Source organism: Pseudophryne corroboree, chromosome 5, assembly GCF_028390025.1.
Source record: "Pseudophryne corroboree isolate aPseCor3 chromosome 5, aPseCor3.hap2, whole genome shotgun sequence".
In the NCBI taxonomy this organism is placed as follows: Eukaryota; Metazoa; Chordata; class Amphibia; order Anura; family Myobatrachidae; genus Pseudophryne; species Pseudophryne corroboree.
Genome location: NC_086448.1, coordinates 12954013 through 12976755, shown reverse-complemented (window position 1 = coordinate 12976755; position 22743 = coordinate 12954013). Strand labels below are relative to the sequence as shown.

The 22743-nt window shown below is 49.8% G+C and overlaps 1 protein-coding gene across 1 annotated transcript in view; it reads right to left on the bottom strand.

Annotated features, from left to right (window-relative positions):
• LOC134927092 (cytochrome P450 2C31-like) overlaps positions 1–22743 on the bottom strand; it is a 218087-nt gene that overhangs the window by 159833 nt on the left and 35511 nt on the right. Inside the window, exons 2-3 of the mRNA XM_063921095.1 lie at positions 18559–18705; positions 17566–17726 (exon numbers count right to left, since the gene is read on the bottom strand). Of these exons, the coding sequence (XP_063777165.1) occupies positions 17566–17726; positions 18559–18705 (308 nt within the window). The remainder of the gene's footprint in view (positions 1–17565; positions 17727–18558; positions 18706–22743) is intronic.

Below are 22743 nucleotides of genomic sequence, written 5' to 3'. Positions count from 1 at the left end.
ATTGATTTCATCTCATTATCAATCATCCAGTCTATATTAGCAGCAGACACAGTACGTTAGTCCACGGCTGTAGCTACCTCTGTGTCGGCACTCGGCAGTCCATCCATAATTGTATACCACCTACCCGTGTTTTTTTTTTCTTTCTTCTTTGTACATACTACTATAGTATAGTAGCTTACTGTAGCAGTCTGCGGTGCTGCTGAGCTGACAGTGTCCAGCAGGTCCGTCATCAGTCATCATTACCTAATAAATATATTATCTACCTGTCCGGCTGCAGTACTAGTGATATTATATATACATACATATATATATATTGATTTCATCTCATTATCATCCAGTCTATATTAGCAGCAGACACAGTACGGTAGTCCACGGCTGTAGCTACCTCTGTGTCGGCACTCGGCAGTCCATCCATAATTGTATACCACCTACCCGTGTTTTTTTTTTTTTTCTTTCTTCTTTGTACATACTACTATAGTATAGTAGCTTACTGTAGCAGTCTGCGGTGCTGCTGAGCTGACAGTGTCCAGCAGGTCCGTCATCAGTCATCATTACCTAATAAATATATTATCTACCTGTCCGGCTGCAGTACTAGTGATATTATATATACATACATATATATATTGATTTCATCTCATTATCAATCATCCAGTCTATATTAGCAGCAGACACAGTACGTTAGTCCACGGCTGTAGCTACCTCTGTGTCGGCACTCGGCAGTCCATCCATAATTGTATACCACCTACCCGTGGTTTTTTTTTTTCTTTCTTCTTTGTACATACTACTATAGTATAGTAGCTTACTGTAGCAGTCTGCGGTGCTGCTGAGCTGACAGTGTCCAGCAGGTCCGTCATCAGTCATCATTACCTAATAAATATATTATCTACCTGTCCGGCTGCAGTACTAGTGATATTATATATACATACATATCTATATATTGATTTCATCTCATTATCATCCAGTCTATATTAGCAGCAGACACAGTACGGTAGTCCACGGCTGTAGCTACCTCTGTGTCGGCACTCGGCAGTCCATCCATAATTGTATACCACCTACCCGTGGTTTTTTTTTTCTTTCTTCTTTGTACATACTACTATAGTATAGTAGCTTACTGTAGCAGTCTGCGGTGCTGCTGAGCTGACAGTGTCCAGCAGGTCCGTCATCAGTCATCATTACCTAATAAATATATTATCTACCTGTCCGGCTGCAGTACTAGTGATATTATATATACATACATATATATATATTGATTTCATCTCATTATCATCCAGTCTATATTAGCAGCAGACACAGTACGGTAGTCCACGGCTGTAGCTACCTCTGTGTCGGCACTCGGCAGTCCATCCATAAGTATACTAGTATCCATCCATCTCCATTGTTTACCTGAGGTGCCTTTTAGTTGTGCCTATTAAAATATGGAGAACAAAAATGTTGAGGTTCCAAAATTAGGGAAAGATCAAGATCCACTTCCACCTCGTGCTGAAGCTGCTGCCACTAGTCATGGCCGAGACGATGAAATGCCAGCAACGTCGTCTGCCAAGGCCGATGCCCAATGTCATAGTACAGAGCATGTCAAATCCAAAACACCAAATATCAGTAAAAAAAGGACTCCAAAACCTAAAATAAAATTGTCGGAGGAGAAGCGTAAACTTGCCAATATGCCATTTACCACACGGAGTGGCAAGGAACGGCTGAGGCCCTGGCCTATGTTCATGGCTAGTGGTTCAGCTTCACATGAGGATGGAAGCACTCAGCCTCTCGCTAGAAAACTGAAAAGACTCAAGCTGGCAAAAGCACCGCAAAGAACTGTGCGTTCTTCGAAATCCCAAATCCACAAGGAGAGTCCAATTGTGTCGGTTGCGATGCCTGACCTTCCCAACACTGGACGTGAAGAGCATGCGCCTTCCACCATTTGCACGCCCCCTGCAAGTGCTGGAAGGAGCACCCGCAGTCCAGTTCCTGATAGTCAGATTGAAGATGTCAGTGTTGAAGTACACCAGGATGAGGAGGATATGGGTGTTGCTGGCGCTGGGGAGGAAATTGACCAGGAGGATTCAGATGGTGAGGTGGTTTGTTTAAGTCAGGCACCCGGGGAGACACCTGTTGTCCGTGGGAGGAATATGGCCGTTGACATGCCTGGTGAAAATACCAAAAAAATCAGCTCTTCAGTGTGGAGGTATTTCAACAGAAAAGCGGACAACAGGTGTCAAGCCGTGTGTTGCCTTTGTCAAGCTGTAATAAGTAGGGGTAAGGACGTTAACCACCTCGGAACATCCTCCCTTATACGTCACCTGCAGCGCATTCATAATAAGTCAGTGACAAGTTCAAAAACTTTGGGTGACAGCGGAAGCAGTCCACTGACCAGTAAATCCCTTCCTCTTGTAACCAAGCTTACGCAAACCACCCCACCAACTCCCTCAGTGTCAATTTCCTCCTTCCCCAGGAATGCCAATAGTCCTGCAGGCCATGTCACTGGCAATTCTGACGATTCCTCTCCTGCCTGGGATTCCTCCGATGCATCCTTGCGTGTAACGCCTACTGCTGCTGGCGCTGCTGTTGTTGCTGCTGGGAGTCGATGGTCATCCCAGAGGGGAAGTCGGAAGACCACTTGTACTACTTCCAGTAATCAATTGACTGTCCAACAGTCCTTTGCGAGGAAGATGAAATATCACAGCAGTCATCCTGCAGCAAAGCGGATAACTCAGGTCTTGGCAGCTGCGGTGGTGTTAAACGTGTGTCCAGTATCCATCCAATGATTTCAACGTTGTGCAAGGTTCTGATGCCCTTTGAACTTGCCACACGTGAAGTCAGTTCAGACACTGCCAGCCTGAGTCAGGTCATTCCCCTCATCAGGCTTTTGCAGAAGATGCTGGAGACATTGAAGGAGGAGCTAACACGGAGCGATTCCGCTAGGCATGTGGGACTTGTGGATGGAGCCCTTAATTCGCTTAACAAGGATTCACGGGTGGTCAATCTGTTGAAATCAGAGCACTACATTTTGGCCACCATGCTCGATCCTAGATTTAAAGCCTACCTTGGATCTCTCTTTCCGGCAGACACAAGTCTGCTGGGGTTGAAAGACCTGCTGGTGAGAAAATTGTCAAATCAAGCGGAACGCGACCTGTCAACATCTCCTCCTTCACATTCTCCCGCAACTGGGGGTGCGAGGAATAGGCTCAGAATTCCGAGCCCACCCGCTGGCGGTGATGCAGGGCAGTCTGGAGCGACTGCTGATGCTGACATCTGGTCCGGACTGAAGGACCTGACAACGATTACGGACATGTCGTCTACTGTCACTGCATATGATTCTCTCATCATTGAAAGAATGGTGGAGGATTATATGAGTGACCGCATCCAAGTAGGCACGTCACACAGTCCGTACTTATACTGGCAGGAAAAAGAGGCAATTTGGAGGCCCTTGCACAAACTGGCTTTATTCTACCTAAGTTGCCCTCCCACAAGTGTGTACTCCGAAAGAGTGTTTAGTGCCGCCGCTCACCTTGTCAGCAATCGGCGTACGAGGTTACATCCAGAAAATGTGGAGAAGATGATGTTCATTAAAATGAATTATAATCAATTCCTCCGTGGAGACATTGACCAGCAGCAATTGCCTCCACAAAGTACACAGGGAGCTGAGATGGTGGATTCCAGTGGGGACGAATTGATAATCTGTGAGGAGGGGGATGTACACGGTGATATATCGGAGGATGATGATGAGGTGGACATCTTGCCTCTGTAGAGCCAGTTTGTGCAAGGAGAGATTAATTGCTTCTTTTTTGGTGGGGGTCCAAACCAACCCGTCATTTCAGTCACAGTCGTGTGGCAGACCCTGTCACTGAAATGATGGGTTGGTTAAAGTGTGCATGTCCTGTTTATACAACATAAGGGTGGGTGGGAGGGCCCAAGGACAATTCCATCTTGCACCTCTTTTTTCTTTAATTTTTCTTTGCGTCATGTGCTGTTTGTGGAATGTTTTTTGGAAGGGCCATCCTGCGTGACACTGCAGTGCCACTCCTAGATGGGCCCGGTGTTTGTGTCGGCCACTAGGGTCGCTTATCTTACTCACACAGCTACCTCATTGCGCCTCTTTTTTTCTTTGCGTCATGTGCTGTTTGGGGAGGGTTTTTTGGAAGGGCCATCCTGCGTGACACTGCAGTGCCACTCCTAGATGGGCCCGGTGTTTGTGTCGGCCACTAGGGTCGCTTATCTTACTCACACAGCTACCTCATTGCGCCTCTTTTTTTCTTTGCGTCATGTGCTGTTTGGGGAGTGTTTTTTGGAAGGGCCATCCTGCGTGACACTGCAGTGACACTCCTAGATGGGCACGGTGTTTGTGTCGGCCACTAGGGTCGCTTAGCTTAGTCATCCAGCGACCTAGGTGCAAATTTTAGGACTAAAAATAATATTGTGAGGTGTGAGGTATTCAGAATAGACTGAAAATGAGTGGAAATTATGGTTTTTGAGGTTAATAATACTTTGGGATCAAAATGACCCCCAAATTCTATGATTTAAGCTGTTTTTTAGTGTTTTTTTAAAAAAACACCCGAATCCAAAACACACCCGAATCCGACAAAAAAAATTCGGTGAGGTTTTGCCAAAACGCGGTCGAACCCAAAACACGGCCGCGGAACCGAACCCAAAACCAAAACACAAAACCCGAAAAATTTCAAGTGCACATCTCTACTCTGTACTGATATATATATATATACAGTAATATATATATTATTCTATAGCTTCTATACTGCTTGTCAAGACACGTGTCACAGTTACACCGCTCTGTACTGATATATATATACAGTAATATATATACTATTCTATAGATTCTATACTGCTTGTCAGGACACATGTGTCACAGTTACACCGCTCTGTAATACTAATGATATATAGTAATATATATACTGTTCTATAGCTTCTATACTGCTTGTCAGGACACGTGTCACAGTTACACTGCTCTGTACTGATATATACAGTAATATATATACTATTCTATAGCTTCTATACTGCTTGTCAGGACACATGTGTAACAGTTACACCGCTCTGTACTGATATATACAAAAATGTATATACTTTTCTATAGCTTCTAGTATTACAGTGCAGCATTTTGGTGACCAACAGTATACATATATAGTACAGTACAGTAGGCCATTGCTATTGATATATTACTGGCATATAATTCCACACATTAAAAAATGGAGAACAAAAATGTGGAGGGTAAAATAGGGAAAGATCAAGATCCACTTCCACCTCGTGCTGAAGCTGATGCCACTAGTCATGGATGAGACAATGAAATGCCATCAACGTCGTCTGCCATGGCCGATGCCCAATGTCATAGTAGAGAGCATGTAAAATCTAAAAAACAAAAGTTCAGTAAAATGACCCAAAAATCTAAATTGAAAGCATCTGATGAGAAGCGTAAACTTGCCAATATGCCATTTATGACACGGAGTGGCAAGGAACGGCTGAGGCCCTGGCCTATGTTCATGGCTAGTGGTTCAGATTCACATGAGGATGGAAGCACTCATCCTCCCGCTAGAAAAATGAAAAGACTTAAGCTGGCAAAAGCACAGCAAAGAACTGGACGTTCTTCTAAATCCCAAATCAAGGAGGATTATGATGGTGAGGTGGTTTGTTTAAGTCAGGCACCCGGGGAGACACCTGTTGTCCGTGGGACGAATATGGCCATTGACATGCCTGGTCAAATTACAAAAAAAACCATCTCTTCGGTGTGGAATTATTTCAACAGAAATGCGGACAACAGGTGTCAAGCCGTGTGTTGCCTTTGTTAAGCTGTAATAAGTAGGGGTAAGGGCGTTAACCACCTAGGAACATCCTCCCTTATACGTCACCTGGAGCGCATTCATCAGAAGTCAGTGACAAGTTCAAAAACTTTGGGTGACAGCGGAAGCAGTCCACTGACAACTAAATCCCTTCCTCTTGTACCCAAGCTCCTGCAAACCACACCACCAACTCCCTCAGTGTCAATTTCCTCCTTACACAGGAAAGCCAATAGTCCTGCAGACCATATCACTGTCAAGTCTGACGAGTCCTCTCCTAACTGGGATTCCTCCGATGGATCCTTGAGTGTAATGCCTACTGCTGCTGGCGCTGCTGTTGTTGCTGCTGGGAGTCGATCGTCATCCCAGAGGGGAAGGCAGAAGACCACTTGTACTACTTACAGTAAGCAATTGACTGTCCAACAGTCCTTTGCGAGGAAGATGAAATATCACAGCAGTCATCCTGTTGCAAAACGGATAACTCAGGTCTTGGCAGCTGCGGTGGTGTTAAACGTGTGTCCAGTATCCATCGTTAATTCACAGGGAATTAGAGAATTGCTTGAGGTACTGTGTCCACGGTATCAAATACCATCTAGGTTCCATTTCTCGAGGCAGGTGATACCGAGAATGTACACAGATGTCAGAAAAAGAGTAACCAGTGTCCTAAAAAATGCAGTTGTACCCAATGTCCACTTAACCACGGACATGTGGACAAGTGGAGCAGGGCAGACTCAGGACTATATGACTGTGACAGCCCACTGGGTAGATGTATTGCCTCCCGCAGCAGGAACATCATCGCAGAATGGCTTACCCCAATTGGACTCTCCTGGGGATTTGTGACATCGGACAACGCCACCAATATTGTGCGTGCATTACATCTGGGAAAATGCCAGCACGTCCCATGTTTTGCACATACATTGAATTAGGTGGTGCAGAATTTTTTAAAAAACGACAGTGGCGTGCAAGAGATGCTGTCGGTGGCCCAAAGAATTGCGGGCCACTTTCGGCATTCAGCCACTGCGTGCCGATGACTGGAGCACCAGCAAACACTCCTGAACCTGCCCTGCCATCATCTGAAGCAAGAGGTGGTAATGAGGTGGAATTCAACCCTCTATATGCTTCAGAGGATGGAGGAGCAGCAAAAGGCCATTCAAGCCTATACATCTGCCTACGATATAGGCAAAGGAGGGGGAATGCACCTGACTCAAGCGCAGTGGAGAATGATTTCAACGTTGTGCAAGGTTCTGCAACCCTTTGAACTTGCCACACGTGAAGTCAGTTCAGACACTGCCAGCCTAAGTCAGGTCATTCCCCTCATCAGGCTTTTGCAGAAGAAGCTGGAGAGATTGTTGAAGGAGGAGATAAAACGGAGCAATTCCACAAGGCATGTGGGACTAGTGGATGGAGCCCTTAATTCGCTTAACCAGGATTCACGGGTGGTCAATCTGTTGAAATCAGAGCACTACATATTGGCCACCGTGCTCGTTCCTAGGTTTAAAGCCTACATTGTATCTCTCTTTCCAGCAGACACAAGTCTGCAGATGTGTAAAGACCTGCTGGTGAGACACTTGTCAAGTCAAGCGGAACGTGACCCGTCAACAGCTCCTCCTTCACATTCTCCCGCAACTGGGGCTGCGAGGAAAAGGCTAAGAATTCCGAGCCCACCCGCTGGCAGTGATGCAGGGCAGTCTGGAGCGAGTGCTGACATCTGGTCCGGACTGAAGGACCTGCCAACGATTACTGACATGTCGTCTACTGTCACTGTATAGGATTCTGTCACCATTGAAAGAATGGTGGATTATATGAGTGACCGCATCCAAGTAGGCACGTCAGACAGTCCGTACGTATACTGGCAGGAAAAAGAGGCAATTTGGAGGCCCTTGCACAAACTGGCTTTATTTTACCTAAGTTGCCCCCCCTCCAGTGTGTACTCCGAAAGAGTGTTTAGTGCAGCCGCTCACCTTGTCAGCAATCGGCGTACGAGGTTACTTCCAGAAAATGTGGAAAAGATGATGTTCATCAAAATGAATTATAATCAATTCCTCCGTGGAGAAATTCACCAGCAATTGCCTCTAGAAAGTACACTGGGACCTGAGATGGTGGATTCCAGTGGGGACAAATTAAAAATCTGTGAGGAGGGGGATGTACACAGTGAAAGGGGTGAGGAATCGGACGATGAGGAGGTGGACATCTTGGCCAGTATTTACTAAGAATCCGAGTTTTGCCGATTTGTGTTTTTTTTTCTAAGTCCCAATCCGGGAATTCACTAAACAGAAAACTCGGCAGTGTCTGGTCTATTCGTAATGGTTTGATTGGCTAAGTTCTGAAATACGAATGAATAGACCATCGGTCAAATGCGGCTGTTTTTTCATACAATATGGGTATTGTGTTAGTCTCTGAGTGCTCAAGTGCGGGTCTATTTTTTGGCGAATCATTAAAAAAAGCAGCAAAAAATAGACCTGCTTTTTCAGTCGAGTTTGGATAACCATGCACGGATCAGTGAGATCTGTGCATGGTTATCTATGGGAAAGGGTCTGTTTACTGTAAAAGCTGGGAAAATTTTTTGCGTGGGGTCCCCCCTCCTAAGCATAACCAGCCTCGGGCTCTTTGAGCCGGTCCTGGTTGAAAAAATATGGGGGAAAAAATGACAGGGGTTCCCTTATATTTCATCAACCAGCACCGGGCTCTGCGCCTGGTCCTGGTGCCAAAAATACGGAGGACAAAAAGCGTAGGGGTCCCCCGTATTTTTAACACCAGCACCGGGCTCCACTAGTCAGAGAGATAATGCCACAGCCGGGGGACACTTTTATATAGGTCCCTGCGGCCCTGGCATTAAATCACTAACTAGTCACCCCTGGCCGGGATACCCTGGAGGAGTGGGGACCCCTTAAATCAAGGGGTCCCACCCCGCCAGCCACCCAAGGGCCAGGGGTGAAGCCCGAGGCTGTCCCCCCCATCCAAGGGCAGCGGATGGGGGGCTGATAGCCAAGTGTAAAAAAATCAGAATAGTATTTTTAGTAGCAGTACTACAAGTCCCAGCAAGCCTCCTCCGCAAGCTGGTACTTGGAGAACCACAAGTACCAGCATGCGGTGGAAAACCGGGCCCGCTGGTACCTGTAGTACTACTACTAAAAAAATACCCAACAAAACACAGGACACACACACCGTGACAGTATAAGTTTATTACATACATTCACACCTCGAAACATACATACTTACCTATGTTCACACGAGGCTCGGTCCTCTTCTCCATGTAGAATCCTCAGGGTACCTGTGAAAAAAATTATACTCACATAATCCAGTGTATCTTCTGTTCTTTGTATAATCCACGTACTTGGCAAAACAAAAAAACGGAAACCCGACCACGCACTGAAAGGGGTCACATGGGACCCCTTTCCCCGACTGCCAGGACCCCCCCTGACTCCTGTCAAAGAGGGTCCCTTCAGCCAATCAGGGAGCGCCATGTCGTATCACTCTCCTGATTGGCTGTGTGCTCCTGTAGTGTCTGTGAGGCAGCACACGGCAGAGATACAATGTAGCGCCTATGCACTCCATTGTATCCAATGGTGGGAACTTTGCGGTCAGCGGTACGGTTACTTTCGGTCAACCGCTGACCGCAAAGTTCCCACCATTGGATACAATGGAGCGCATAGGCGCTACATTGTATCTATGCCGTGTGCTGCCTCACAGACACTACAGGAGCACACAGCCAATCAGGAGAGTGCCACGACGTGGCGCTCCCTGATTGGCTGAAGGGACCCTCTTTGACAGGAGTAAGGGGGGGTCCTGGCAGTCGGGGAAAGGGGTCCCATGTGTAAACATGGGACCCCTTTCAGTGCGTTGTCGGGTTTCCGTTTTTTTGTTTTGCCAAGTACGTGGATTATACAAAGAACAGAAGATACACTGGATTATGTGAGTATAATTTTTTTCACAGGTACCCGAGGATTCTACATGGAGAAGAGGACCGAGCCTCGTGTGAACATAGGTAAGTATGAATGTTTGGAGGTGTGCATGTATGTAATAAACTTATACTGTCACGGTGTGTGTGTCCTGTGTTTTGTTGGGTATTTTTTTAGTAGTAGTACTACAGGTACCAGCGGGCCCGGTTTTCCACCGCATGCTGGTACTTGTGGTTCTCCAAGTACCAGCTTGCGGAGGAGGCTTGCTGGGACTTGTAGTACTGCTACTAAAAATAATATTCTGATTTTTTACACTTGGCTATCAGCCCCCCATCCGCCACCCTTGGATGGGGGGGACAGCCTCGGGCTTCACCCCTGGCCCTTGGGTGGCTGGAGGGGGGGACCCCTTGATTTAAGGGGTCCCCACTCCTCCAGGGTACCCCGGCCAGGGGTGACTAGTTAGTGATTTTATGCCAGGGCCGTAGGGACCTATATAAAAGTGTCCCCCGGCTGTGGCATTATCTGACAAGTGGAGCCCGGTGCTGGTGTTAAAAATATGGGGGACCCCTACGCTTTTTCTCCCCCGTATTTTTGGAACCAGGACCAGGCGCAGAGCCCGGTGCTGGTTGATGAAATATGGGGGAACCCCTGTCATTTTCCCCCCCATATTTTGTCAACCAGGACCGGCTCAAAGAGCCCGAGGCTGGTTGTGCTTAGGAGGGGGGACCCCACGCATTTTTTTTCAGATTTTTAAAGACTTTAAACACCTTTTTAATGTACACAATGAAGCCCTGCATGGATCTCACAGATCCGGCCGGGATTCCTTGTGTTTTGTCAGGCAGTGTTTTACTCATCACTCCCGTAAAACACTGCCTGACATTACGAATCACATCGACATCGGAAAATACGAATTGGGAAAAGTCGGCAGCTTAGTGAATGACCGTATCAGGATTCAAAAAGTTGCAGTAAAATGCACCCGATACCATTCGAGATCAAACACCCTTCAAAACGGCCAAAACACAAATCTTTGTAAATATACCCCCTTGCCTCTGTAGAGCCAGTTTGTGCAAGGAGAGATTGATTGCTTCTTTTTTGGTGGGGGCCCAAACCAACCAGTCATTTCAGCCACAGTCGTTTGGCAGACCCTGTCACTGAAATGATGGGTTTGTTAAAGTGTGCATGTCCTGTTTATACAACATAAGGGTGGGTGGGAGGGCCCAAGGACAATTCCATCTTGCACCTCTTTTTTTATTTATCTCTGCATCATGTGATGTTTGGGGCTAATTTTTTTAAGTGCCATCCCGTCTGACACTGCAGTGCCACTCCTAGATTGGCCAGGTGTTTGTGCCGGCCACTTGGGTTGCTTAGCTTAGCCATCCAGCGACCTTGGTGCACCTCTTTTTTTCTTTGCATCATGTGCTGTTTGGGGACATTTTTTTTAAGTGCCATCCTGTCTGACACTGCAGTGCCACTCCTAGATGGGCCAGGTGTTTGTGCCGGCCACTTGGGTCACTTAGCTTAGCCATCCAGCGACCTTGGTGCACCTCTTTTTTTCTTTGCATCATGTGCTGTTTTGGGACAATTGTTTTAAGTGCCATCCTGTCTGACACTGCAGTGCCACTCCTAGATGGGCCAGGTGTTTGTGCCGGCCACTTGGGTCGCTTAGCTTAGTCATCCAGCGACCTTGGTGCAAATTTTAGGACTAAAAATAATATTGTGAGGTGTTCAGAATAGACTGGAAATGAGTGGAAATTATGGTTATTGAGGTTAATAATACTATGGGATAAAAATGACCCCCAAATTCTATGATTTAATCTGTTTTTTTAGTTTTTTTTTAAATAAAACACCCGAATCGAAAACACACACGAATCCGACAAAAAATTTTCAAGGACGTTTGCCAAAACGCGTCCGAATCCAAAACGTGGCCACGGAACCGAATCCAAAACCAAAACACAAAACCCGAAAAATGTCAGATGCACATCTCTAATAAATAAATATATATATATATATATATATATATATATATATCTCTCAAGTACAAAAAACCGGCACTCCTTGTCTGTGTAAATTAATAGCGTCGGTGTCCTCCCTTGCAGTGGTCCCCATGTGGTAACCGAAAAAAATACAGTATTCGTGGGGCGGCACTCATATGACTTGCAAGAAGACACAGGACCACATATCGGGATCCTGTGTTTTCTTGCAAGTCGTATGAGTGACGCCCCACGAATGCTATATATCATGCACACACACACACACACACACACACACACACACACGAACGTAAACCCCTGCATTAAAATCCTGCATTTGCCACTGAGCGGGCAGAGAGAAAGTGGGGTAGTACAGAGTGGGGTGTGGAGGAGCAGGCAGAGAGAAGGGGGCAGCACAGAGTGGGGTGTGTAGTAGCGGGCAGAGAGAAGGGGGCAATACAGAGTGGGGTGTAGAGGAGCGGGCAGAGAGGAGGTGGGGCAGTACAGAGTGGGTTGTAGAGGAGTGGGCAGAGAGGAGGTGGGGCAGTACAGAGTGGGTTGTAGAGGAGCGGGCAGAGAGGAGGTTGGGCAGTACAGAGTGGGGTGTGGAGTAGCGGGCAGAGAGGAGGTGGGGCAGTACAGAGTGGGGTGTGGAGTAGCAGGCAGAGAGGACGTGGGGCAGTACAGAGTGGGTTGTGGAGTAGCGGGCAGAGAGGAGGTGGGGCAGTACAGAGTGGGTTGTAGAGGAGTGGGCAGAGAGGAGGTGGGGCAGTACAGAGTGGGGTGTGGAGTACCGGGCAGAGAGGAGGTGGGGCAGTACAGAGTGGGTTGTAGAGGAGCGGGCAGAGAGGAGGTGGGGCAGTACAGAGTGGGTTGTAGAGGAGTGGGCAGAGAGGAGGTGGGGCAGTACAGAGTGGGTTGTAGAGGAGCGGGCAGAGAGGAGGTGGGGCAGTACAGAGTGGGGTGTGGAGTAGCGGGCAGAGAGGAGGTGGGGCAGTACAGAGTGGGGTGTGGCGTAGCGGGCAGAGAGGACGTGGGGCAGTACAGAGTGGGTTGTGGAGTAGCGGGCAGAGAGGAGGTGGGGCAGTACAGAGTGGGTTGTAGAGGAGTGGGCAGAGAGGAGGTGGGGCAGTACAGAGTGGGGTGTGGAGTACCGGGCAGAGAGGAGGTGGGGCAGTACAGAGTGGGTTGTAGAGGAGCGGGCAGAGAGGAGGTGGGGCAGTACAGAGTGGGTTGTAGAGGAGTGGGCAGAGAGGAGGTGGGGCAGTACAGAGTGGGTTGTAGAGGAGCGGGCAGAGAGGAGGTGGGGCAGTACAGAGTGGGGTGTGGAGTAGCGGGCAGAGAGGAGGTGGGGCAGTACAGAGTGGGGTGTGGCGTAGCGGGCAGAGAGGACGTGGGGCAGTACAGAGTGGGTTGTGGAATAGTGGGCAGAGAGGAGTGGGTTGTAGAGGAGCGGGCAGAGAGGAGGTGGGGCTGTACAGAGTGGGTTGTAGAGGAGCGGGCAGAGAGGAGGTGGGGCAGTACAGAGTGGGGTGTGGAGGAGCGGGCAGAGAGGAGGTGGGGCAGTAGAGTGGGTTGTAGAGGAGCGGGCAGAGAGGAGGTGGGGCAGTACAGAGTGGGTTGTAGAGGAGCGGGCAGAGAGGAGGTTGGGCAGTACAGAGTGGGGTGTGGAGTAACGGGCAGAGAGGAGGTGGGGCAGTACAGAGTGGGGTGTGGAGTAGCGGGCAGAGAGGACGTGGGGCAGTACAGAGTGGGTTGTGGAGTAGCGGGCAGAGAGGAGGTGGGGCAGTACAGAGTGGGTTGTAGAGGAGTGGGCAGAGAGGAGGTGGGGCAGTACAGAGTGGGTTGTAGAGGAGCGGGCAGAGAGGAGGTTGGGCAGTACAGAGTGGGGTGTGGAGTAGCGGGCAGAGAGGAGGTGGGGCAGTACAGAGTGGGGTGTGGAGTAGCGGGCAGAGAGGACGTGGGGCAGTACAGAGTGGGTTGTGGAGTAGCGGGCAGAGAGGAGGTGGGGCAGTACAGAGTGGGTTGTAGAGGAGTGGGCAGAGAGGAGGTAGGAGGTGGGGCAGTACAGAGTGGGGTGTGGAGTACCGGGCAGAGAGGAGGTGGGGCAGTACAGAGTGGGTTGTAGAGGAGCGGGCAGAGAGGAGGTGGGGCAGTACAGAGTGGGTTGTAGAGAAGTGGGCAGAGAGGAGGTGGGGCAGTACAGAGTGGGTTGTAGAGGAGCGGGCAGAGAGGAGGTGGGGCAGTACAGAGTGGGGTGTGGAGTAGCGGGCAGAGAGGAGGTGGGGCAGTACAGAGTGGGGTGTGGCGTAGCGGGCAGAGAGGACGTGGGGCAGTACAGAGTGGGTTGTGGAATAGTGGGCAGAGAGGAGTGGGTTGTAGAGGAGCGGGCAGAGAGGAGGTGGGGCTGTACAGAGTGGGTTGTAGAGGAGCGGGCAGAGAGGAGGTGGGGCAGTACAGAGTGGGGTGTGGAGGAGCGGGCAGAGAGGAGGTGGGGCAGTAGAGTGGGTTGTAGAGGAGCGGGCAGAGAGGAGGTGGGGCAGTACAGAGTGGGTTGTAGAGGAGCGGGCAGAGAGGAGGTTGGGCAGTACAGAGTGGGGTGTGGAGTAACGGGCAGAGAGGAGGTGGGGCAGTACAGAGTGGGGTGTGGAGTAGCGGGCAGAGAGGAGGTGGGGCAGTACAGAGTGGGTTGTAGAGGAGTGGGCAGAGAGGAGGTGGGGCAGTACAGAGTGGGGTGTGGAGTACCGAGCAGAGAGGAGGTGGGGCAGTACAGAGTGGGTTGTAGAGGAGCGGCCAGAGAGGAGGTGGGGCAGTACAGAGTGGGATGTAGAGGAGTGGGCAGAGAGGAGGTGGGGAAGTACAAAGTGGGTTGTAGAGGAGCGGGCAGAGAGGAGGTGGGGCAGTACAGAGTGGGGTGTGGAGTAGCGGGCAGAGAGGAGGTGGGGCAGTACAGAGTGGGGTGTGGCGTAGCGGGCAGAGAGGACGTGGGGCAGTACAGAGTGGGTTGTGGAATAGTGGGCAGAGAGGAGGTGGGGCAGTACAGAGTGGGTTGTAGAGGAGCGGGCAGAGAGGAGGTGGGGCTGTACAGAGTGGGTTGTAGAGGAGCGGGCAGAGAGGAGGTGGGGCAGTACAGAGTGGGGTGTGGAGGAGCGGGCAGAGAGGAGGTGGGGCAGTAGAGTGGGTTGCAGAGGAGCGGGCAGAGAGGAGGTGGGGCAGTACAGAGTGGGTTGTAGAGGAGTGGGCAGAGAGGAGGTGGGGCAGTACAGAGTGGGGTGTGGAGTAGCGGGCAGAGAGGAGGTGGGGCAGTACAGAGTGGGTTGTAGAGGAGCGGGCAGAGAGGAGGTGGGGCAGTACAGAGTGGGTTGTAGAGGAGTGGGCAGAGAGGAGGTGGGGCAGTACAGAGTGGGGTGTGGAGTAGCGGGCAGAGAGGAGGTGGGGCAGTACAGAGTGGGTTGTAGAGGAGCGGGCAGAGAGGAGGTGTGGCAGTACAGAGTGGGGTGTTGCATAGCGGGCAGAGAGGAGGTGTGGCTGTACAGAGTGGGGTGTTGCGTAGCGGGCAGAGAGGAGGTGGGGCAGTAGAGTGGGTTGTAGAGGAGCGGGCAGAGAGGTGGTGGGGCAGTACAGAGTGGGTTGTAGAGTAGCGGGCAGAGAGGAGGTGGGGCAGTACAGAGTGGGTTGTAGAGGAGAGGGCAGAGAGGAGGTGGGGCTGTACAGAGTGGGTTGTAGAGGAGCGGGCAGAGAGGAGGTGGGGCAGTACAGAGTGGGGTGTGGAGTAGCGGGCAGAGAGGAGGTGGGGCAATACAGAGTGGGTTGTAGAGGAGCGGGCAGAGAGGAGATGGGGCTGTACAGAGTCGGTTGTAGAGGAGCGGGCAGAGAGGAGGTGGGGCAGTACAGATTGGGGTGTGGAGTAGCGGGCAGAGTGGAGGTGGGGCAGTACAGAGTGGGTTGTAGAGGAGTGGGCAGAGAGGAGATGGGGCAGTACAGAGTGGGGTGTGGAGTAGCGGGTAGAGAGGAGGTGGGGCAGTACAGAGTGGGTTGTAGAGGAGCGGGCAGAGAGGAGGTGGGGCAGTACAGATTGGGTTGTAGAGGAGCGGGCAGAGAGGAGGTTGGGCAGTACAGAGTGGGGTGTGGAGTAGCGGGCAGAGAGGAGGTGGGGCTGTATAGAGTGGGTTGTAGAGGAGCGGGCAGAGAGGAGGTGGGGCTGTACAGAGTGGGTTGTAGAGGAGCGGGCAGAGAGGAGGTTGGGCAGTACAGAGTGGGGTGTGGAGTAGCGGGCAGAGAGGAGGTGGGGCATTAGAGTGGGTTGTAGAGGAGCTGGCAGAGAGGAGGTGGGGCAGTACAGATTGGGTTGTAGAGGAGCGGGCAGAGAGGAGGTTGGGCAGTACAGAGTGGGGTGTGGAGTAGCGGGCAGAGAGGAGGTGGGGCTGTATAGAGTGGGTTGTAGAGGAGCGGGCAGAGAGGAGGTGGGGCTATACAGAGTGGGTTGTAGAGGAGCGGGCAGAGAGGAGGTGGGGCTGTACAGAGTGGGTTGTAGAGGTGCGGGCAGAGAGGAGGTTGGGCAGTACAGAGTGGGGTGTGGAGTATCGGGCAGAGAGGAGGTGGGGCATTAGAGTGGGTTGTAGAGGAGCGGGCAGAGAGGAGGTGGGGCAGTACAGAGTGGGGTGTGGAGTAGCGGGCAGAGAGGAGGTGGGGCAGTACAGAGTGGGGTGTGGCGTAGCGGGCAGAGAGGACGTGGGGCAGTACAGAGTGGGTTGTGGAATAGTGGGCAGAGAGGAGTGGGTTGTAGAGGAGCGGGCAGAGAGGAGGTGGGGCTGTACAGAGTGGGTTGTAGAGGAGCGGGCAGAGAGGAGGTGGGGCAGTACAGAGTGGGGTGTGGAGGAGCGGGCAGAGAGGAGGTGGGGCAGTAGAGTGGGTTGTAGAGGAGCGGGCAGAGAGGAGGTGGGGCAGTACAGAGTGGGTTGTAGAGGAGCGGGCAGAGAGGAGGTTGGGCAGTACAGAGTGGGGTGTGGAGTAACGGGCAGAGAAGAGGTGGGGCAGTACAGAGTGGGGTGTGGAGTAGCGGGCAGAGAGGACGTGGGGCAGTACAGAGTGGGTTGTGGAGTAGCGGGCAGAGAGGAGGTGGGGCAGTACAGAGTGGGTTGTAGAGGAGTGGGCAGAGAGGAGGTGGGGCAGTACAGAGTGGGTTGTAGAGGAGCGGGCAGAGAGGAGGTTGGGCAGTACAGAGTGGGGTGTGGAGTAGCGGGCAGAGAGGAGGTGGGGCAGTACAGAGTGGGGTGTGGAGTAGCGGGCAGAGAGGACGTGGGGCAGTACAGAGTGGGTTGTGGAGTAGCGGGCAGAGAGGAGGTGGGGCAGTACAGAGTGGGGTGTGGAGTAGCGGGCAGAGAGGACGTGGGGCAGTACAGAGTGGGTTGTGGAGTAGCGGGCAGAGAGGAGGTTGGGCAGTACAGAGTGGGGTGTGGAGTAGCGGGCAGAGAGGAGGTGGGGCTGTATAGAGTGGGTTGTAGAGGAGCGGGCAGAGAGGAGGTGGGGCTATACAGTGTGGGTTGTAGAGGAGCGGGCAGAGAGGAGGTGGGGCTGTACAGAGTGGGTTGTAGAGGTGCGGGCAGAGAGGAGGTTGGGCAGTACAGAGTGGGGTGTGGAGTATCGGGCAGAGAGGAGGTGGGGCATTAGAGTGGGTTGTAGAGGAGCGGGCAGAGAGGAGGTGGGGCTGTACAGAGTGTTGAGGGGGCAGGACAGAATAAAATATGGCGTGAGACAGAGTCAGCAGACAGATGGAGCAGTGATGTAGCTGAGGTGGAAGGGGGCATAACACTGTGACACATTATATGCTGGCTCCTTTTACTAGAATACCAATAATTTATCACCATTTGTCAGTAGGGGCTTTACACATCAGTTCCCTATAGATAATGAACAATTACTTACCTCGTACATGGTGGAATGAAAATTCACCACAAACTGTCTTGTAGTTACAATAATTTCCTTTAACTTTGGGTCATCGACATCAAAGTATTCCCCCAACATTCCGTAGCTGATTATATTTCCTATGGCGGTAGCCAGATGATGATTGAGGTTGATGGGCTTTCCTAGGAAACAATGTCATGTTAGCACGGTCCTGTCACTGCCAGGTGAGGTACAGCGCGTTACACTAGGACAACAGCCGCTGTCTGTAATACAGTATAACGTCAGGTGACACATAAGCTGGAGAATTGATAAGATGCTATTGTGTCTTTAATGCCTATTCTTAAGCCAGTATTTAATGATAGACAACATAAAGAAAATGACACTAAATAAATGAGGAACCAGCAGAATGCACCATGATCACATGACTAAAACACATGAGCGCACGTTCCCCCCACCCCCCATCAGACGTATATCTGCTTCTAGAGTCGCAGGAGCAATAATATGCAAATGCTAGTGTTAGCCTTCCCCTGGTGCAGATGCCTGCGTCTGAGTGTGCAAGCCCTGAGACGCCCACTGTCTGTGCCCTTGTACACCGTATCACCACAGGCGGTTCTGCACAATGCACCATTGTCACACCATTGTGTGCACCGATGGCAGATGCAGTGTCTGCGCCTGAACATGGCGTCTGAGATCACAGCCGCTCGCACAGACATGCCTGCGACACTCCTATAACCCCCATGAGATGGAGTTGTCGGCTTTCACTTCTGACCGCCTCCCAGTCACTATCGATTTGGTGGTAGATTTCAGATAATGGGCCTAATTCAAGTTGATTGCAAAACAACATTTTCCTCTAATGGGCAAAACCATGCGCAGTGCAGGTGGGGCAAATGTAACATGCACAGTGAGAGTTTGTAAATTGCGCTGGCGGCATGGACTCGGATATATTAAGTTACAGATGGTGACTATACTATACGCTTTATGGTGTAGGTAATTATCAGTATATAAAACCATCACCTCCAGTTTGTGACACAGCTTGGACGAGCCTCTGGGACTCCTGTAAATACTGTTTCTCCATGTCCATCTTATTCCACCCAAAATTCCGGAATGAGTACATTGTGAACCTGCGCAGTTGGCGCCACCTCTCTTGACTGCTGTTGAAACCTACAGAGAGAAAAGGAGATGGTCACCACTGGCAGAAGCAATCAGGCAAATACAGCGGCAACATTCCCCATGATTGGAAACAAACGTAGCGATAAAATAAGGCAGAGTATATACAGGAGGCAGACAATGAGGTGAGTGGGTCTACAGGATTACACCCTCAGGGAAAAGGGAGTCTGACAGAAGAGAATAAGTGGCGCTTGTGTTAAGGATAAGTTAATGAGAACTCTAGAACCGATTAGTGAGCTTTATATCTGTAGCAAGCCACCTTACACCTGTATGCTCACAGGTATCAATACATTACCAATAGTAGCAAAGTCTCATTACATCATCACTATTATGGAAAACGTATCTTCTTGCAAGACATGCCGTCATAATAATCAGCAGCGCAGTGTTACATAGATAGATACAGTATTCAGTGCATTGGGAAATCAAGAAATTCTGTGTTCTAAATATCCAAACTCTTACATGTATAGGAACTAGAGCTGAGCGGGTTTGGTTCTCAGAGGTCCGAACACCCTGTTCCGAGACACTTTCCGAGTCCACCTCGAGACTTCCCACCAGACTCGGAAACCAGAACAAGGCTTTCGGATTCTCGCGGGTTTTGGATTCAATATAAACTGGCGCATGGTGCTGCCATTTTCACACCAGACTTGGAGAGTGAGGGAGACAGAGCTCTGTCTCTCTGTGGGTGGTGGCGTCGGGTGGGGTCAGTGTGTGCTCTGTAGGGGCGCTGTCCTGTCACTGTGGTGTCCCTGTGATGTTAGGGGTGCTATCCTGGCTGTCACTGGTGTTTCATGTGCTGCAGCTGTACATGGGTGTTGCTGTCCTGGCTGTCACTGTGTTGTAGAGTGGGCAGAGGCACTGTCCTCCTGTAAGCTGTGAAAATACAGGGGTGCTGGCTGCAAAAATCTGGGGTGCAGTGAAAATAAATGTACACAGGCCCCGTCTTGTATGCTGTAAAAATTCAGGGGTGCAGTAAAATAAATGTACACTGGCCCCGTCTTGTATGCTGTAAAAATTCAGGGGTGCAGTAAAATAAATGTACACTGGCCCCGTCTTGTATGCTGTAAAAATTCAGGGGTGCTGTTGTTAAAATAAAAGTATACTGGACCTGTCTTGTATGCTGTAAAAATTCTGGGGTGCAGTGAAAATCAATGAACACTGGCTCTGTCTTGTATGCTGTAAAAATTCTGGGGTGCAGTGAAAATCAATGTACACTGGCCCTGTATGCTGTAAAAATTCAGGGGTGCAGTAAAATAAATGTACACTGGCCTCGTGTTGTATGCTGTAAAAATTCAGGGGTGCTGTTGTTAAAATAAAAGTACACTGGACCTGTCTTGTATGCTGTAAAAATTCTGGGGTGCAGTGAAAATCAATGTACACTGGCCCTGTATGCTGTAAAAATACAGGGGTGCTGTTGTTAAAGAAAAAGTACACTGGTCCTGTATTCTGTACAATGGCCCTCATTCCGAGTTGTTCGCTCGTTATTTTTCTTCGCATCGCAGCGATTTTCCGCAAACTGCGCATGCGCAATGTTCGCACCGCGCCTGCGCCAAGTACATTTGATAAGAAGTTTGGTATTTTACTCACGGCTTAACGAAGAAATTTCTTCGTTCTGGTGATCGGAGTGTGATTGACAGGAAGTGGGTGTTTCTGGGCGGAAACTGGCCGTTTTATGGGTGTGTGTGAAAAAACGCTGCCGTTTCTGGGAAAAATGCGGGAGTGGCTGGAGAAACGGGGGAGTGTCTGGACGAACACTGGGTGTGTTTGTGATGTCAAACCAGGAACGAAACTGACTGAACTGATCGCAGTGGCAGAGAAAGTCTCGAGCTACTCGGAAACTGCAAAGAAATTTCTGATCGCTATTCTATTCGCTATTTTGCGAATCTTTCGTTCGCTATTCTGCAAAGCTAAGATTCACTCCCAGTAGGCGGCGGCTTAGCGTGTGCAAAGCTGCTAAAAGCAGCTAGCGAGCGAACAACTCGGAATGAGGGCCAATACAGGGGTGCAGTGAAAATAAATGTACACTGGCCTTGTCTTGTATGCTGTAAAATTACAGTGGTGTTGTGAAAATACAGGGGTGCTGGCACTGTCCGCGGTTGCGATGTCTAGGCCTGACCTTCACAACACTGTATGGGAAGAGGAGGCTCCTACCACCATTTGCACTCCCTCTGCAAGTGCTGGGAGGAGCACCACCAGTCCAGTTGCTGATATTGAAATTGAGGATGTCACTGTAGAAGTACAACAGGTTGAGGAGGATATGGATGTAGCTGGCGCTGCAGAGGAAGTTGACATTGAGGATTCTGATGGTGATGTGGTTTGTTTGAATAAGGCACCAGTGGAGACAGTTGTTGCCCATGGGATGAAAAAGCCCATTGTCCTGCCTGGGCAAAATAGCAAAAAAGCCACCTCTTCAGTATGGAATTATTTCTCCACAAATCCAGACAACAGGTGTCAAGCCATCTGTTGCCTTTGTCAATCCATAATAAGTAGGGGTAAGGAAGTTAACCACCTAGGAGCATCCTCCTTTATATGTAACCTGCAACACATTCAGCATAAGTCATTGTCAAGTTCAGAAACTTTAGGTAATATCATAAGCAGTCCACTGACACTTAAATGATGTGGTTTGTTTGAATATTATTTCTCTGTGAGGATGAGAATGTAAACACTGAAGGGGGGGGGGGGGGGGGTCTGAGGATAACATCTTGCCACTGTAGAGCCAGTTTGTAGAAGGAGAGATTAATTGATTGTTTTTTTGGTGGGGGCCCAAACAAACCAATCATTTCAGCCACAGTCATGTGGCAGACCCTGTCGCTGAAATGATTGGTTTGTTAAGGTGTGCATGTCCTGTTTACACAACATAAGGGTAGGTAGGAGGGCCCAAGGACAATTCCATCTTCCATGTCTTTTTTTTGCCACATCATTCCAGGGGTGCTGCCCTATATGGGATGCCGCCCCTCTGCCCTATCATTCCTGGGGTGCTGCCCCACTGCCATTTAAGTCTAGAAGTGCTGTTGCCTGTCTGATGTGCTGTGTAATTCTCCAGGAGTGCTGCCTATACTGTATAAGTCATGGGGTACTGCCGTATAATTCCAGGGGTGCTGCTGTACTTGATCCTAAGTTTAAATGAAAGCCTAGAGCAGATATGAAACAAGCTTCAACATCACAAACAGATTTGTGAAAACATAGCTGCAAATGTGAAAATGGAAATTGCTATTTTGACAAAGTGTTTTTATATAAAGTGGGGAGAGACCACATTTCTGGCCAAAGTCAGTGTGACTCAGAAGAGACTGAATCATAATCCAATGCAATTGCCAGAGAGTTAAAAGTAAGATTTCCTGCCAGAGCATTAGAGAGAAGTTCTTCTCAATTATTTCATGTTAGGGACTCACTCAAATGAATGGATCCAATTAGTCAACCTTAATTTTGATTTATTATTCATGTTCCACATTTTGGGATTATTTATTTAGAAGATGCACATTTGTTGTACAGGGATCTTCTTTTCCTAAGGGCTACGTAGGGTTATTGCAAGACCTTGCGGTGTTAGAAGAACAGAGTTTCAGTGATCTTGCATTGCATCAGCTTTCCAGTGCACTGCAGCACTAGATGGGCTGGGAGCTCCTGTGAGGCACAAACAGTTACTGAAATAGGGCCCAGTATGGAGTGTCATGGTAACTTACAGCCAGGAAGCTGTCTGGCTTGCCAGGCTGAGGCATGTTGGTGGCACAGAGGTTAGCATTGCTTCCTCCCACAGTCCTACTTGTAATATGAAATGAGTTTGGACTAGAGTGATAGGCTCCACTAGGGCAGGGGCTCAATAACAAAAAAATTATTGCACAGTCCTGCTTAGTACTATACCAACCCCCCCAAACTCAACTTGACCAATCCGGGGCTGCTTTAGGGGCTCACAAGGGGCTGCTAAAACATCTAAAGGGGCTACTTTATTTAAAATAAAATATGACTAAAATAAGACACACAGGTATGCTCACATGCATGTAACTGGGACACACAGGTATGCTCACATGCACATAACTGGGA